At 57.0% G+C, this 17098-nt stretch overlaps 1 protein-coding gene across 3 annotated transcripts in view; it reads left to right on the forward strand.

Moving 5' to 3' along the window:
* RBM19 (RNA binding motif protein 19) overlaps window positions 1-14104 on the forward strand; it is a 120631-nt gene extending 106527 nt beyond the window's left edge. For all 3 annotated transcript variants that reach the window (XM_061384917.1, XM_061384918.1, XM_061384919.1), the window contains 2 exons: window positions 12779-12889; window positions 13559-14104. In XM_061384917.1, coding sequence (XP_061240901.1) covers window positions 12779-12876 — 98 coding nt within the window. In that variant the 3' untranslated portion in view covers window positions 12877-12889; window positions 13559-14104. The remainder of the gene's footprint in view (window positions 1-12778; window positions 12890-13558) is intronic.
* Window positions 14105-17098: the final 2994 nt, after the last annotated feature.

Consider the following 17098-nt stretch of genomic DNA (forward strand, 5'->3'; position numbering starts at 1 on the left):
CATCAGGTAGTTAACACCCTCCATTTGATGGGGTGGGTGTTCATATCTGCGAAACAACTGGAGAAATTTGCATCAATTATTGCTGTCTGGACACTTCAGAGAAGAGCTAAAGCAGAGGATATGGGGGCGGGCCTGTCCTGGGAAGGCCCCATAGGGTCCTGCTCTGTTGCAGTGTGTTCACCTCTGTGGTTCAACCTGGCTACTCCCCAAGAGACGTGATCCTCCAGGGACATGGTCCTCCCCACGTCCCTGGCCTCGTCTTAGCATCCAGCACAGAGCAGGTGCTCACCAACAACCCGTGGGGTGAATAAGCGAACAGAAAAGCCCTGGTCATCAGAAGGGCCCCTTTTAATGGAGCGTCTAATGTGTCCTGGACTCTCTGAGAGCAGCCCTGTGTGCTGTGCTGCCAGGGAGCCCTAACCTTGACCCTTGAAACCCCACTGGTCAGAAGAGAGGCAGTCAAGTGCCTCCTTGTTAAAGATGAAGTCAGAGAAAGAGGAGAGAGCTTTGTTGAAGATGTACCGTGCACCGGGGGCGGTGCCAGGTTTCACGCGCTATCTCATTTTAGCCTCAAACTCCCTAGAGAGAGGTGCTGTTCCCGTTTTTCGGAGGTGAAAACAGCCGCAGAAGGGTCGAGTGACTTTTCCTGAGGACACTCATCTTTGCACACTATAGGACAGCTCACCCTATCACCACTGCCGAGACCCCAGCAGTTCCTAAATCCCTAAAATTATCCCCGCACCTTTTATCAGATCTGGGTTCCATGGTCCAAGTAGGACTATGGTTACAAACTACAGCCCACAGCCAGATCCAGCCTAAAGCCCATTTTTGTAAATACAGCTGTTTTTTGGCACACAGCCATGCCCATTTTTCACATAAAGTCTCTAGCTGTGTCTTCACACCATAAGGACAGAGTTGAGTAGTTATGACAGAGACCCTACGGCCCACAAAACCCTAAAATATTTACTGTCTCCCCTTTTAGAGAAAAAGTTTACTGCCCCTAGGGCTTGTGAAATGGCTGCCCTTCTTTTATGTCTGAAGCCATGTGGGTGGCTAATTTCTCCCACATAACCCCCCTTTCTCAGAGAGTGTACTGTTTTAGAGGCATGATAATCACAGTCTCATCCTCCTACCTCAAGTCCTCTGCCTAGGAATCCCCCAGCTTTTCCTGGAGCAGAGGCTCCAGAGCCTTGCTTCCCATTCTGGTCATTCACACCCTCAGTTCCCCATTGATCGTCTAATTACCCAGCCTTAACTTGGCAGCAAGGACAAAGCAGCCACCAGAAGAGACAGTCCCTGCCCTCATGGAGCTGGTGTTTGAGTGGGAGAGACTAATGATTTAAAAAGTGATGACAAGAAAGTTCTGATGATCGCAAGCTCTGTGCAGGAAATGCAGAAGGCTAATTTATTCTCCTCAAGGGTGGGAGGAGGGAGGAGAGATTCCAAATGTGGTGGTTTTTGTTGCAGGAAGGGGGACCCTTTCCAAGGCCCAAGAGCGGGCTCTTGTCTAACACTCAGAAATGAATTGTCCAAGGAGACACATGCGCTCACAAAGCAAGAGATTATTGGGGAAGGGACGCCTAGGTGGGAAGCAGGAGGGTAAGGGAGCCCAACAGGACCGCTCTGCCATGTAGTCTCAGGGTTTATGGTGATGGGGTTAGTTTCCGGGTTGTCTCTGGCCAATCATTCAGACTCCATTCCCGGTGACACATGCATTGCTCAGCCAAGATGGATTCCAGTGAGGAGGATTCTGAGAAGGTGGGTAGGACATATGGACTGGTGTCTCCTCTCTCCTTTTGACTTTTCCCAAATTCTTCTGGCTGGTAGGGGCTTGTTAGCTCCATGTTCCTCACCAGGACCTTCTGTTGTAAAATAATTCATGCACATGACTCCTACAGTGCCTGGCCAGGGCGGGCAGCTTCAGTCAGTGTTCCCCTAACAGTTGCAAAAGTCTTTCCCAGGCGTTGGTGTTTTTGTGTGAGGGAAAGAAGCCGGCCAGCCCAAGAACTGGGGGGACATCCTTCCAGGCAGAGGGAGCCGCAGGTGCAAAGGCCCCGGGGCAGAAGGCTGCTCATAGCAGGCCACTGTGGCTGGAGAAGAAGTCCCGGGTGGAGCGTGGTCGGAAACAAAGCCACAGAGGCCAGCAGGGCTCCCTCGTGGGATCTTTGTGGCGTGGGATCTTAAGGGGTGGTGCAGGAAGCCTGACTTTTCATCAAGTTACATGGGAAGTCCCTCAAAGATTTAAACTGGGGAGTGCCATGGCCCGTCGTATCACACTTCATACTTCATGCTCGCTGCTACACCGGGCAAGAATATGGAATAGGAGTCCCAATGTAGTCGTCCCAGCTGACCAGGGCGGTGGTCTGAGCAGGGACGGAGACCAGAGGGGTGGACAGAAGGCAGTGGTTTGAGCATATGCGGTAAAGATACAGCTGGCCAGACTTGCCTCTGGAAGGCAGAGGGGAAATTAAGGCCAGAATGGAGTTATTTGCTCAAAGCGAGCCTCTCAGAGGATGGTGCTGCCACGTGATGATGAAGCTGGGAAGAGTGGGTGGTGGGGGGAGGTGATGTGGACACGTCGGGTTTGAGACACCTATTAGGACTCACCGTGGGATGTCAGGCAGATAGATCTATGAGTTCGGAGCTCAGGGGCGAAGTCCAGGCAGAGATATAAATTTGGAAGTCATCAGCATACAAATGATATTTAAAGCCCGCAACAGTTCACCAAACCCTCCCCTTCTGTAACTTAATCATTCACCGGACGGCACATTTTCAAAAGATCAGGGACCAGGAGAGCCTGTTATCCCCATGCTAGCCCTTGCAAATGGCCTCCTTGATCTTGGCCATGAAAACATAATCTTCAGGCTTTAAAAATCACAGTCAGGAAAGTTTGAGCAAGCATGTGGAGTCACAGAATTTATTATTCAAAATATCCGTCTGCCATGGATCTTGCCAGCTACCTGGAGACAGAAGGTTCCCATAAGCTCCCCTCACCTCATTTTTATTCCATTTGGGTGTCTCTCATTCCCACCTTAAGGCTTCGCAGTGGCAGCCCTTGTTCCAGAGGCCTCGAAAGACCCAGGAGGCGAGGGAAGACTGTCCTGGATTGCCACCAAGGGTCCCAACAGAGTAAAGGCCACCATGGGCCCCGGGGTGCTTTACAGGAGGTGTTTCACCCCTGCCCCTTGGAAGTGGCTGCTCATCCCTGTCCAGGGTGCTGAATTTAGTTCCTTCTCCTGCTCCCAGCCATATTGACGGGCCACAGCAGGAGAGGTTGAAACTGACCAGGAAACACACTCTTCCTCGACACCTGGCCACCCCAGCTGATGGAGGCAGAATCAAGAGAAGAAAAATCAGGAAGCAGGAGTGGTTTCAGTCATGGTGGCTCCGTGGTGGCAACTGCTAGCAAGGGTACCAATGGCTGGGCCGTGGGGAGGGAGCCAGGCTCCGAGAGCCGAGTGTTTTCTCCCTGCAGAGGCGCTGGGGAGGCTGGAGGGGGCCTGGAGCAAGCCAGAGCAGGTGTCTCCCTGGGCACCCCCTCCCCCTTGCTCCCACCCACCCCATGCCCCGATCTTCTTTGAGTGGTGTTTTGGAAATATTTCCAAGCGCTCCGGCAATATCCTGCACACTGTCTCCGCCTTCCCCCGGGAGTGGCTGTCCGTGCGGAGAAGGTACTTGCTCCCAATCCAGCTAAATTGTTATTGACTTGTGTTCTCTGCGTTCTGCAAACATTTCACTCAGCCATCGCCAGCGAGGCCAGGAATCCCTGCTAGGGCTAACGGGGAAACCAGCTGTGCCGGGCCATTTCTCCTGCTCTTCCTCATCGATCACAGAATTAAACTGACAGAAGGAGAATTTCAGAGCAACTTGGGAGGGGAAGGGGCCGAGCCCGGATTGGATGAAGGTTCAGGGACCTGGGGACCAAAGTGCTAGAAATAGGGGCTGGAGGAGGGTGGACTCGCCTCCAGGTCTGTGGCTGGTGGCAGGGGGTGGCCGGTTTGTTTCTGAACCGTAGGCTGGCCCAGGCCTGAGAAACCCAAGGAAAACACATGGACGAGGAGGTTGTTGTTACTGCTCAGGGCCACAAGTGAAGCTAGTGGGGCCCTGTAGGCAGAGGGGAGAGAGAGTGAAGCAGGCCGCTCTGGTGAGCCGTCGATAAGATCGCGGGTCTGTATTTTGCCTAGAAGATAGGAAATAAGGCGGGTTTTTTGAATTAATATTATTATAAATTTTACTTACTTAGTTTTGGCTGTGCTGGGTCTTCGTTGCGGCACCCGGGCCTTTCTCTAGTTGGGACTCGCGGGTCTCCTCTCCAGTTGCGGTACTTGGGCTTCTCATTACAGTGGCTTCTCTTATTGGCCTCTCTTGAAAAATAAGATCTGACCGCTCCTGGTCCTGCACTCACAGGGTAGCTGGGGCCAGGTTACATGGGCTGTTTGTTCATTGTTGTTTTTCCCCCTTTTGCCACAGTTCGCGTCCGTCCCTGTGGTCACCGCTCAGACCGATTAACTCCATCACATTCCTCCCTGGCGCCTGTAGGCCTTTGCACTTACAGATCCTGGTACAGACAGCATCCCACCTTGGCCTCTTGAGATGACGTTACTGATTCTTTTGAGCCTCTACTCCCAACCCAAGGACTTTGCCAAGAGAAAAGGGACAGGGATCTAATGCTGACCAAGCCCCCAGAAATGGGAAGATCTCTCCAGGCCCGAGACAGGAGAGTGGGGGGCACCTTCTGCCTCTCCTGGTTTCTTTTCCTTTTTTTTTTTTTTTTTGGTCCTCTGCAGTGAGTCACCTTCCTTTGGCCTCCCCACTGCCTCCCCAGCCTATACAGGCCTCTCCAGCATCTGTAACTAATGCAGACATGTGCTGGACCAAGCCCCAAAGTCCCCAGGCTTAGCCCAGCCCCAAGGCCCTACCAGGGACTAAATCCACAATAATCCAGGCCAGGCAGCTTCACCAACCCCCGTGGATGGGAGCCCACCAGCCCAGCTACCTGTAACTCCTAGGCCCCCAGGATGCCCAGAGCACAGCAAGGTCGACCTGAGTCCTGAGCACTGTGAGTAATCATAGCAGTAGTCACAGTAACCAATGCCCACCCCAGGCCATTTGCATCAGAACCTCTGGGAGTAGGGTCCAGGTATCAGAGGTTTTCTAGATGATTCTATCAGACTATGGGTTGGGAACCAATAGCAGCTTTTTTTTTTAATTTTAATTGTGCCCCATCTTTGTTGCAGCATGTATAAGCTTTAGTTGCAGCCTGTGAACTCTTGTGGCGTGTGGGTATCTAGTTCCCTGAGCAGGGATCAAGCTTAGGCCCCCTGCATTGAGAGCTCAGAGTCTTAGCCGCTGGACCACCAAGGAAGCTCAGTAGCTCCTGGAGAAAAAAAACAGCTGATGCAGGCAAGGGGGTGCTGACACATGGCCTGCGTCTGTTTCACGCCCTTCCTGTCTAGGAGTGCCTTCTGAGGAGTCTGGGCCGCTGGCTCCCCCTGCAGGGCGGGCAGCAGAGCCAGGGGACACACGTGTCTCTGGGGTGTGACAGGAAGGCCCCGGGACCAGCCCGATCTGAGCTCAGGGTCCCACGTGGGCACATCTTCCCCAAAGCCCTAGAACAGCTGCTACTGCATCTGAAAAATGGGGCAGTGATATCTCCCGGCTCGTGGGAGGCCTGTGAGTCCACGCCCATTCCGCTGCCTGCAGCCCAGAGAGCTGGGCTCGAGGCCCAGGGATGCAGGGTTCTCTGGGCTCCAGCTCAGCCCACTGGCTTCCCCGTTTCCTGAGCACTGCCCGCCCTCCGGGTGTTCTTCAAAGACACCTGTGTTTTTACGCTTCTGCGTACCTGGCATTGGGTTGTGGGTGTCCACACCTTATTTGTTGACTGCTCTGCAGTGGCCACTTCGGTCACGCCCTTTCTACAGATAGGAGCGCGAGACTCGAGTAGGTCAGAGGTGACTGGGGTGACCACTGGTGTGAGTGACAGAGGTGACTCCTAGTGTGAGTGACAGCTCACAGCCCACCTCTGCCAGCACCGGGACCCAGCGTGGCCTCTGTGGCTGCTGGTTTGGTTTGTCATTTGTGGTTTTCTTGGCAGCTGATCCCTACCACCAGGCCTGGTACAGTGTGTGTGTGTGCGTGTATTCAGTGACTACTGTGTGTGTGTGTGTGTGTGTGTGTTCAACGACTACTTGCTATGAATGACTAAAGGCTGGAACCTTCAAGGCCTGAGATCAGGAGAGCAGGCACTATCCCCATTTAACAGATAGGAACACTGAGGAATGGAGTTACGCGACTCCCTTAAATCCTTGAGGTGGCACAGGTGGGCCTGGGGCCCAGTCTCCCGCCTGCTGGCTCAGAGAAGATTCTTTCAGATCACACGTGCTTCTTGGGAACCAGCTGTGCTTTGAAAAGGTACCTCCTTGAAACAGCCTCCTTGTACCAATAAAGTGCTACTGGTTTGGTCGTGGGAGCCAGGCTGGTCCTGTCTACACACTGCCCATTATTCTGTGAGCATCTAGTGTGCGCCTACTGTGAACAGAGCCCTGGGATGCAGACCTGTCTGGGAATCTGAGGATTTTGCCCACGGGGTCCGCAAGTCTTGAGCATGGGAGGCAGGGCTCCCAAGAGCGGGCAGCCTCAGACGCTAGGCCAGCCTTCGGGGTGCCCAACCCCACCCCCCACCCCCGCCGACAGGGCCCACACCCTGTGTCTCCAGCGCCTCGTGTGCCCAATGGCCTGGGGCAGCAGGCCATCTGAAGGCGGTGGTGCCCTGTCCACACCTGGAATGCCACCCTCCACTCCCCACCCCAGCCTCCTTCCTCTCCTCCCCTCGAGGGACAGACGGGAGAGGGTTACACCTGCTACCCTTTCCCGCCGCCCCCAGCCTGTTGGAGTCACCTGTTTCGCGTTTAATAGGGGAAACCCACTACACAGGCCTGCACTTTATAGTTTGCCTCACCTGCCCTTCATCTCGGGGAGCAGCGAGCTTCGGGCCTCCCGGAACAGTCAGAAAACACCCAAATGAGTGAGGCCTCCATCTCCAGGAGCAACCAGCACACAGCCCATCAGTTACCCTTAGGTGGGGACATGGGCCTGGTGTGCCCAGGTTAGCCAGTTTCAAGAGAAACTAGAAATGGAGGCTCTTGTGTAGCCTTTCCCATTTTTCCGTATTAGTAACTTTTTTTTTTTTTTTAATCAATGATGTCAGCAAAGCCAGACGCTCTTCAGTGCGCCGGCCCTGTGAGGCCCTGCTTCGTGCCGTTTGCTCACCTGTAGACACAGTGTCTGCCGTTTGCGTGCCTTAGTTTGGGTTCCCCGGAAGCAGCCCCCGAGGTGTGGGTAAGGCTCCCAGCAGAGCAGCTGGGAGGGGAGCCGGTAGGCAGTGTGTGTGCAGTATGCAGCCCGGGGGGACCCCCCTAGAGCTGTGCCGCTCCGAACTGTCCCCCAGAAGTCGAAGGAGCCGGGACATCTTTTCAGGGGGCTTCAGTCCCCATCACTGCCAGCCTCCCCTGTGCTGGGGCCAGGGGTGCCCTCGTAGCCAGAGAAGGCCCCTGGCCCTCCATGTGGGTAGGGAGCTGTTAATACATCCCCAGGTTGCCCGCTGACGCTGTGGGTGACCCCCAGGAAGGGGTAGCCGCCACGGCCACTGTTACCTGTCGAGGGTTGGTGCCACCACTCTCGTTCGTCTCATGCAGGAGGGAGGTGGCCGGCCCATGTGTTCTCCGTCACTGTACCCGCTGATGACAGTCAGGGTTGGCTCACCTTCATCGCATGCCTCGTGGGTACAGGGCTCTGTTGTAAAGGCCTTCAGCACCTCTGCCCTGCTGATGGCTCTTCGGCCCCCGTGAAGCCAGGTGCTCTTCAGTACCTGCCGAGACAGAGCACAGAGCGGGGAGGCCAGGCCCCCGGTAGCCCAGCGGGGACAGCAGCCTCACCTGCGATCTGGGCAGCCTGGCTCCAGCCGGCCACGCCATCGGTCGCAAACCCCTTGTCCACGACCGGTCACACTGGGGTCCCTTCCAGAACCCCCTCCTCCCTGACCAGCCATGAAGCTTCCTCTCCTCCTCCCAACAGCCCCCTGCCCCCGCCCGTACCCTTCCCCCTGCCCGCCCCCCGCCTTGCATGCAGGGCGACAGCGCCAGCCAGGGACGGGAGAGAGACGCGGGCTGGCATTCTGTCAGGGAATTAATTGAAAAATAAAATCATTAGATGGGGAACTCCAGAAATGCAAAATGGTAGTTGGAGGGTGGTTGGGGGGCGGTGGGGGGGGACGGGGGCAGGACTGGGGGGTTGTTGGGGGACGGCTGAGCTCTTTGTCAAGTTAATTTCTCGGGTATTGATGTTTGGTGACATTCACTTGTTGTTTATCTTCGGGTGCAGCTGTAATACGGAAAGAAAACGCACAGCTTGTTTCGTTTATTTATTTTACACCTTTCTCCGGCTCTGCATTATGTTTGTTTGGTGAAAACCCACTGAGGCTTTTGATGTCGGGGAAATAGGATTTGAGCAGCTGTTCCCGGCAAGCGGGGCGCTCCGCATGCGGGCAGGGCCAGCAGGGGGTGCTGGGTGTCGCTCGGTGGGGACTCGGGGCCTGACACGTCCTCCGGGGAGGGCGGTGCTGGGGGCCCAGCCTGAGCCAGATATGCCAGGCCCCCCCCGGGTGCTGAGCCCTCGGGGTGCCAAGCTCCCATAAACTTGCTCATCCTCGCCACCGCCCCAGGAGGTAGATGAGTCCTGTGCCCACCCCCAGTGGACTGACGAGACAGCCGAGACCCAGGGAGCACAAGTGACCTGCCCAAGGTCACCGAGTGCGCAACGGCAGCGCCGTGACCTCAGACCGTCTCACTTCTGGGCTGTGAAGTCGGCTGGTTGCTAATGACTTCCCCCACCCCTCCCCCACAGCCCCCAGGGGAGACCCCTGCACCTCTCCGGTCAGTGACTGGAGGAGGTGGGGATTGGGTTGTACTTGCTTTGGCCTTGACGAACCAAATCACTTCGTTCCTTTCCCTTTTATTGATCACCTGCTATGTACTGGCCTTCCTATGACAGCACCCCCCCCACCAGTGGCACTCCCTGGCCTGATGGTAGCCCGCCCCACCAGTGGTGCTCCCTGGCCTGATGGTAGCGGGACATGTTAAGTCAGCACCTCTGATGTGAGTGATAAGTAAAGGTGGTGGCCTCGGCGCTGCCGTGGAGCCCTCACCAGGTGCTGGTGTCGCTTCTTTCTCTCCTTCAGTCCTCGCCGCAGCCCCGAGGTGGCAGTCCTAGTGGCCCATATTACAGATGAGGATACTGAGGCCCGGAAGGGCTCAGTCTGCAGCACACAGCCTCCAGCCTCCAGTCAGTGCTTGGGGCTGCGGGGTCAGTGCCAGCCATTCCTGAGCTCAGTTATGACAGGTGCTGGGGACAAGTCCAGGGGCTTTGAGGGGTTTTCAAAGGAAGGAGGAGCCCTCACCCTCAGGGGAGGTCAGGAAGACAACGGAAGGCGGCTGCAGAGAAGAGGGGTAGGAGAACAGCCATGTCCCCCCATTTGGTACATGAGGGGTTCAATCCCGGACCGGGCACATGCCCTGCCCAGGGTCACCCAGCTCGGGAAGAGCCAAGGCCAGTGCAGCCAATCCTCAATCCAGACTGTGACCACCTGCCCTGTCAGAGTCCTGGGTGACCTGGGCCCCTCCACACATCCCTGCCCCCTGGGGGGCCCGTCAGAAGATGCCCCTCCCCTCCCAATACAGAGGATGCATGTTGCAAACTGAACTGTCTGAGGTGGAAGCCAGGGGCTGCCATGTGTCAGCTGGGGGGCCTTGGGGGGCATGCGTTTCCCTGCACCTCTGTTTTCCCATCTGTGAAATGGGGGCAGTGGTCTCACACCGGGGGCAGGGGAGCTGTGTAAGGCTCAGGTGCGGCCCCGTTTCTAAAGTACATGTCCCATGTGTCTCCTCTTCCAGCCATGCCCTCACCGGGCCTCAGTTTCCCCAGGATCAGCACCTCTTGTCCCGCCTCTGTTTAATTATTATCCTGACAACTGCTGTTTTATTATTTTAAAGTTCCCCACCTCAGTGCCCAAGAAGGACTTACTCATTCATTTGTCCGTTCATTTGTCCACTCTTGTGTTCTCCAGATGATGACCTACTGTGTGCTGAGCCCTGGGACAAGATCGCCCCAGTTCCCATCTCACAGGGTTCAGTCTGGCAAGGCTAGGCCAGCGTGATGCTGGGGACACTCAGGTGGCAAGGGGCCCTCGGAGCCCCCAGGCCCCTGGACAGTGGGCCATGCTTCTCTGAAAGGTCCCCCAGGTGGGCCGGTGCCCTTGGGGGTGCCCTGTGCTGGCCACTGGGGGCACCAGGAATGTAACCCACAGTCACCACCTGCAGGGCACCCCTGGGCCAGCTGGATAAGAGGCACCAGTACCTGGCACCGCCCCGGTATCAGTCTTGGAATCATGGGTCAGGCCGTGGGAAAGAAGAAACAATTCTGCCAAAGTGAAGACGGTAGCTGCCACCATCAGGACTACCGCTGGCCGCCACTAGCTACCCTCTGGGACCCCAGGCCAGTGCAGGAGAGCAGGGACACGCCGTTCCCAGCGCTCACACCCGCCCCGTTGTTAGTCACTGGGAGGGGGCGTCAGTGACAGGCCTGCAGGCTCTCTTTGCTTCCGTTTCCCGGCTCCTATTACCTGCCCACAAATTCAATTTCCAGAGGCCATTGTGCACCTCTGGTGATTATGAGGAAACCCGGGGTGAGGAGAGGAAGGGGCTGACTACCCTGCAGGTGGCCACCTCAGCTCCTAGCCCGTCGGGTCCCCTCTCCCTCCTCCTCCTCGTGACTACCGATGCTGGTGATGCTGGTGTGGGGCTTGGGCCATGCGGGCCCCCCACCCCTTCTTCACCTTCCCCAAGGGGCCAGCTCCACAGCGTCGCCCCTTCCTGCCCCATTTGCTCAGCCTCCCTTTCGACAGCTGCTCATGGGCCCCCACTAGGTGCCCAGCAGTGTGCTGAGGCAGGGGACACGGACATAAACGGGACAGTTCTTTCCCAAAACGAAGAAACGCACGCCATCGGCGGTGAGAAGCACTTCGAAGTGGGGGTTCCTGTAGACGATGGCCAGCAGGTCCTCGCTGGGGAGGAGGCGTGGGGGGGTAGTCTCGGGTAGGAGCAGAGCCGGCAGACCCAGGGAGGGGCCAGTCCAGTGATGTCCTAGGACGGCCTTTCTGCACTCAGCTGAGCTCCCGGAGCAGAGCAGGAGCGGAAGGACCCGTCGCGCAGCCGTTGGGGGCAGGGTAGACGGCCACAAGGGTGAGCGCAGAGGCCAGGAGTCCACTGAGAAGTGGGAGTGCTCGGGTCAGGCAGGTAGCCATGGAGAAGACAAGGGCCAGTGATGGCGTCCGTTTCGTAGGAATGAGATGAAATAATCTGAGACCAAGTCACTCTCCCAGGACCACCTGGAAGAGACCCAAGATGCTCCATCTCCAGGGCAAGCATTGGACTGGGCCCTGGGGAGACCCGCCGCCTGCAGGAGCCCCTGACCCAGCGGGGGAGATGGCCGCTAAGAGTCACGGGGGCGATTAGTTCTACCCGGAGGACTTCACAGAGCCAGAGGAGGAGAGGGGATTTGGACAGCCTCTAACAGCTGCCTCTGAACAAGCCCACCATGAATGAGTGGTTAGATTAGCAGGAGACAGACAGTCGATCTCAGCTCGGAGCCTGATGTTCCCCCATCCCCGCAATTCCCCTCCTGGAGGGCCAAGGGAACCAGCACATTCTCTTGCCCTACCCTTTGTCTCCCTGGCGATCTCTGGGCAGCACCAGAGACTTAGGAAAACAGGAAAGACCGTGGGCTCTGCTGTGTCTTGGGTCCTGGCTTCACCGCTTCCTGGCTGTGTGACCTCAGGCTTAGCTGCCTGCACTCAGCCCCCGCGCTTGTGCAGGTGATGACAACAGCTGCCTGTGGGATCTCGGAGAAGACGAGCCGTGGCGCACAGCAGGTCATCAGTAGTGTGTGGGACCCAGAAGACATACATTTTGCTGAGCCTGCCACGTCCGTCCTTCCACACTGTGCATCTCTGTCCCCTTCCCTGTCTTCTCACAGAGAACTCCTCCACACTCTTCAAAGCCCAAGTCAAATAACCCCTCTTCTCTAAAGCCACCTCTTATTCCCTCCATGTTGCCTCTGGAGTCCTCGAGCATCTCGTCACCCTGCTTTTCCTGAACACCTGCCGTATGCCAGCTGCCCACTACCCCATTGAGAGTCCATGACCTCCAAGCAAACAGGAATAGTTCCTACTTGTTCCCTAACCTCTGCCCTCACTTGATTCCGCCCCTCTGGCTCCCTCTACACCCCGCAGAGATGCTCTAACCTCTGCCCCTGCTGGGAAGGGCCTTCCTCCATCTCTTTCCTGGGTGGGTGGATGATGGGCAGGGATGGCTGGCAGGACTGGGAGAGGGGCCACCCCTGGACGAAGCAGAGACTAACCCTCCACGTTTCTGTCTTCCTCCCTGTGCTCTCTTCCCCTTTCTCATACCCGCTTTGATCCTCCTCCTTCCCACCCCCCCATTTCTTGTCTGGTCTTATTCCTTCTGCCTCCTCTCTCGCCTCCGTGTCTGTATCTGCTCTCCCGTCTCCTGCCACTTCCCTGTCTTTCTCAATTTCTTCCCCCTCCTCCCCACCCCACCCCGGCTTTCCCCTCCCCCTCCCTCTGTCTCTCTGTCCCCGCTGTCTTCCTGCCTCCCATCCCTGTTGGCTGTTCTGTCCTCCTCTCTCGCCATCTGGGCGCCCACAGAGCCCCCGAAGAAAAAGCGGTCTGTGGTGTTGGACGAGATCCTAGAGCAGCTGGAAGACAGCGAGGACGACGGCGAGGCGCAGACCCTTCAGCTGTGAGCTGGCACCGAGGGTACGTGGCAGCGGGGCCCTGGGGACGGGCTCAGCCACGCCGGCTTCCGCACCCCTACCACAGGGCTACCCCATACTCCACTGGTCCAAGGTCAGAGGGACGAGGGTCTCAGCTCACAGCCCCAGGCATCCCGGGCACTGACTGCGCCTGCCCTGTGCCCGGCACTGGAGGCCCGGAGAGCAGCCGGGGCACCACCACGCTGGGGCGTCCCGCGCAGCAGCACAGGGACCCAGAAGTGGCCAAACCTCCCAGCCCCGAGTCCCCCGGCTCGCTCCTCCTCCCAGCAACCCCGAGACACAGGCAGGGCCCCATCTGCCTGGGGCGAAGGTCAGACAGAGGGACTTCGGGGTGCTCACTCCAGGGCAGGCAACTGCATGGTAGTGAGGACCTTCAGGCCCCACTGCCCACAACCCCAGAACAATCCCCAGGGTGACGGCCACTCTGTGGAGCTGGGCGTGAAGCCCCCCACCCCACCACACCCCGCTCCGGCCAGCATAGACCAGGGACCCCAGCCGAGTCAGCTCGCCTCCCTGGGCCCAGCCTCCGCCTCACTAACTGGTTCCCACCACGTAGGGCTTTAGCAAGAAGGAATCAAATTCATCAAAAAGAATGCAGACATGGTGCCAAGCATGTAAGGCTCCAGCAGCTTCTCTTCTTGTCCCCTTCTAGGGCTGCTGAGCTGGAGTTCCCACCTCCGTCTCCTCAAGGGATAGACGGCTCAGAGTCCGGGACATGGACTCTGTCCTGCCCCTTCCTCGCCACTCGGACTGCGAGCTGTGGTTTAGTCCTCCGTCCATCCACACTGACCGTGGGGCCACTCACAAAGCACCAGGCTCCGAGCCCAGACATCAGCTCGTTGGTGGAGCTCAGCCGCATCCACTAACGGCAGACACCCTCTGCTCACGGGCCGGGGACCCCGCAAATGCGAGCAGGTCCCCAGTCCTGGCCAGCGGGGTCCCAAGGCTCATCCCAGACCTATTGGAGATCCCAGCCTAGCACATCAAGATGGGGTGATGGACAGGAAAGAACAGTAGCCTATCTGCCCTGGGCCTGAATCCCAGCCCAGCTGCCCCCAGCTTTGTGACTGTGGACCAGCAAGGTTCCGTCTGAGCCTTGGCTTCTCTTTCTGTAAAATGGGCGTGATCTTGTGCCTACCTCACAGACGGTGCTGGGACCACACCAGTCAATCCAAGTAAAGCCCAGAGCAAGCACTCATCAGCATTTTCATTTCCCTCTTCATTTGCAGGGCTGGGGGGCTCCGAGTCAGAGCCCTGGAGTCTTCGGACTGGCTGTGTAAAATTTGCTCTGTGTGTTTTTTCTGGGAGGACTTTCTGATCCACATCTGGCAATTTTCAGAGTGGCCTGGAATCCAGGCAACACCACACAACGCTGACCACCTTGCGAGGCTGAGCTTGTCCCTAGTTCCCTGGGAGGCAGGTGCCTCCTAACCCATCCTAGCCCATACCAGGAATGTAACAGAAGCGAAAGACACAGATCCAGTGCATCTCATCCAGTCTCTATAGTGGGGTATCCCCCCAGCCCCAGCATCAGACCACGGCGTCTGGGTAGGGACCCTCGGTGACCAGGCTTCTACTTTGCCATGGGTCCCAGGAACGACAGGGCTGAGGTCCATACCCTCCCTCCCCACTGCTCATCCTCTTATAGGCCATGTGGATTCTCCTGAAATAAGATTGCAGGCCTGACACGGAAGGAGGCGACTTTGGCACTGATCTCACTGACCCAGATGAAGGTACTAGAACGTCCCCAGAGAGGGGTTTGCCACCTCCTGGTTTTGCTGTGCCAGCTCGGGCTCTATGTTCAGACCATTCTGAGTTCCTAGTGACATCCGTCACTCACCAGCCTCATGAACGTGGGGCAGTGAATCTTCGATTCCTCAGTCTCCTCATCTTTAAAATGGGCTGGTGCTGACCGCGCCTCCGTCACAGGGGTGCTGTGAGACCCAGAGAGCTTCAGGGATCCGCAGGATGAGACTCCGTCTGACGCCCAGGCCTCGAGTCTTTCTTTGACCTTCATGCCTTACTGCCTTCTCTGTGTCCAAGAGAAAAAGCTCGCAATCCACAGACCAAGCCCAAGAAAGCTGAGTAATAGCGTGGGAGCAGGGAGGTCAGGAAGCTGATGGTCTGAGGGGGCCGCAAGGGAAGAAACAGCAGCCACTCACGCGGCGCACAGGGAGACCACGGCCCCTCCCTGCCTGCCTGCCTGCCCCAGCCTGGCCTCTCTGCCTCCCACCCTGGGGGCTCCCTGTCTGGAGTGGAAGGGTCCCCCCACCATAAACAAATAGAAGCAGTTGCTTCCACACCCCTAGAGATTTCAGGGTTCCTCGTCACCCCAGCTTCATGCCACTCCTGGCTCTCATAGATGCCAACAGCAGACTCCACCCTTACCCAGAAGCACTGTGTTCTCCACACACAGCCAGAAACTGGATCATCAGACGTACAGTGGCAACCCCCACAGCACACTTAGAATGAAATCACCCTCTTCACCAGGACAAGAAGGCCCTGTCTCACCTGCCCTGCCCCTGCCTCTCGGCCCTCTGACCCACACAGCACAATCTACCCCAGGGCCTTTGCACTTGCTCTGCCCTCTGCCTGGGACATTGCCCTTCCCCTACTTTTTTCCAGACTCTGTCCTTCCCCACTCCCACCCTACCTACTACTTTCAGATCTTACTCATAAGCTTCCCTCCCTCACTCAGAGAGTCAGCCCCTGACCACCTTATCATAAGCAGCACACACAGCTGGTCTCTCTGCCCAGCCCCTGCCCCCACGTCCCTTCTCAGCCCATCTTGCCCCTGAAAGGCACGGGGAGGGCTTGGAGTTTGAACAGGTGTCTCAGGAATACTGAGCCCCATCCCCACCCCTGCACTGGGTCTTGGCTGTAGCACGCAGGCTTCTCTAGTTGCAGTGTGCAGACTTAGTGGGATGTTAGTTCCCTGACCAGAGATCAAACCCATGTCCCCTGCACTAGAAGGCAGGTTCTTAACCACCTGACCACCGGGGAAGTCCCTGAAAGTAGCTCTTTAAACGGGAACTACTAAAGCTCTCATTTTATCGTAATCATCGTCATTATTATTGTGGATTGTGGAATGAAGTGTTACTAGGTAATAATAAAGCCCTAGCTGGCCCAGAGGTGGCCCACCTCTTTCCCCTTAAGAACAAGGGACCAAGTGAAAGCATTTTAGGGAAAAGGAATCCATCCAGCGTGTGCTGGGTGAACTGGGAGACTTCATGCCTTTGAGCCAAGGCAGCGGGGAGACTGATGGTCACTGGGCTCACCTGGGAGGTGGAGCTTGGGGGGCTTTCAGGGAGGGCTTCAGGCGAGCTGAATGATCATGGGACGTCACTGCTCCCAAACCACTGCAGATCTCAGAGAGAGATTCCAGAAATAAAGCACAGAGGTCACGGCTGAAGAAGGATGAGCCTTCTGATCTTCATGTAGACAGGAGACAGCATCACCCCTTCCCAAAGGGCCTGTGTCCCCCAAGATGGTCCAGGGAGAGCTAGGAAGAGCCCCTGATGAGGGCCAGACTAGAGCAGGTGCCCAGGAGAGGGCAGGTGATGCCAGAAGCCCAGGGAGTGTGAGGGCAGTGGGGCCATCTGTACCTGGACAAGGCCTCTGAGCTCGGGGTGTTGACACCTGGGGCCTGGACAGGAGAAAGAGGGGCGGCTGAGGCACCTGAGCCTGGCGGGACAGACCCCTCTGATGGATGAAGAGCGTCCCAGCCCTGCTCCAGACACAAGGGGTCAGCCTGCAGGAGTGGGTAGGGCTGCAGAACACACGGGCCCTGAGCCCAGGAAGGCCTAGTTTGGGATCTCAGCAGTGTCACCCACCGCCTGTGTGACCTCAGCACCTCTTGCCTTGATTCTCATATCTTTAAAATGGGTGTAAAGAGAACCAGCCCTGCAGGATTTTTATAAAGACTAACTAGATCTTCGATGCGAGATTCCCTGGTGCTTTGACTGCCATCACCCAGTTCAGTCCCTGATTGGGGAGCTGAGATCCTGCAAGACATGTGATACAGCCAAAGGGGGAAAAAAGAAAAAAAAAGATCATGGATGGAAAGGATTTAGCAGACTATTGGGCTTCCCTGGTGGTTCAGGTGGTGTAGAATCTGCCTGCAGTACAGGAGACCCAGGTTCAATCCCTGGATCAGGAAGATCCCCTGGAGAAGGGAATGACTGCCCATTCC

This window comes from Bos javanicus, chromosome 17 (assembly GCF_032452875.1).
Source record: "Bos javanicus breed banteng chromosome 17, ARS-OSU_banteng_1.0, whole genome shotgun sequence".
Classification (NCBI taxonomy): Eukaryota; Metazoa; Chordata; class Mammalia; order Artiodactyla; family Bovidae; genus Bos; species Bos javanicus.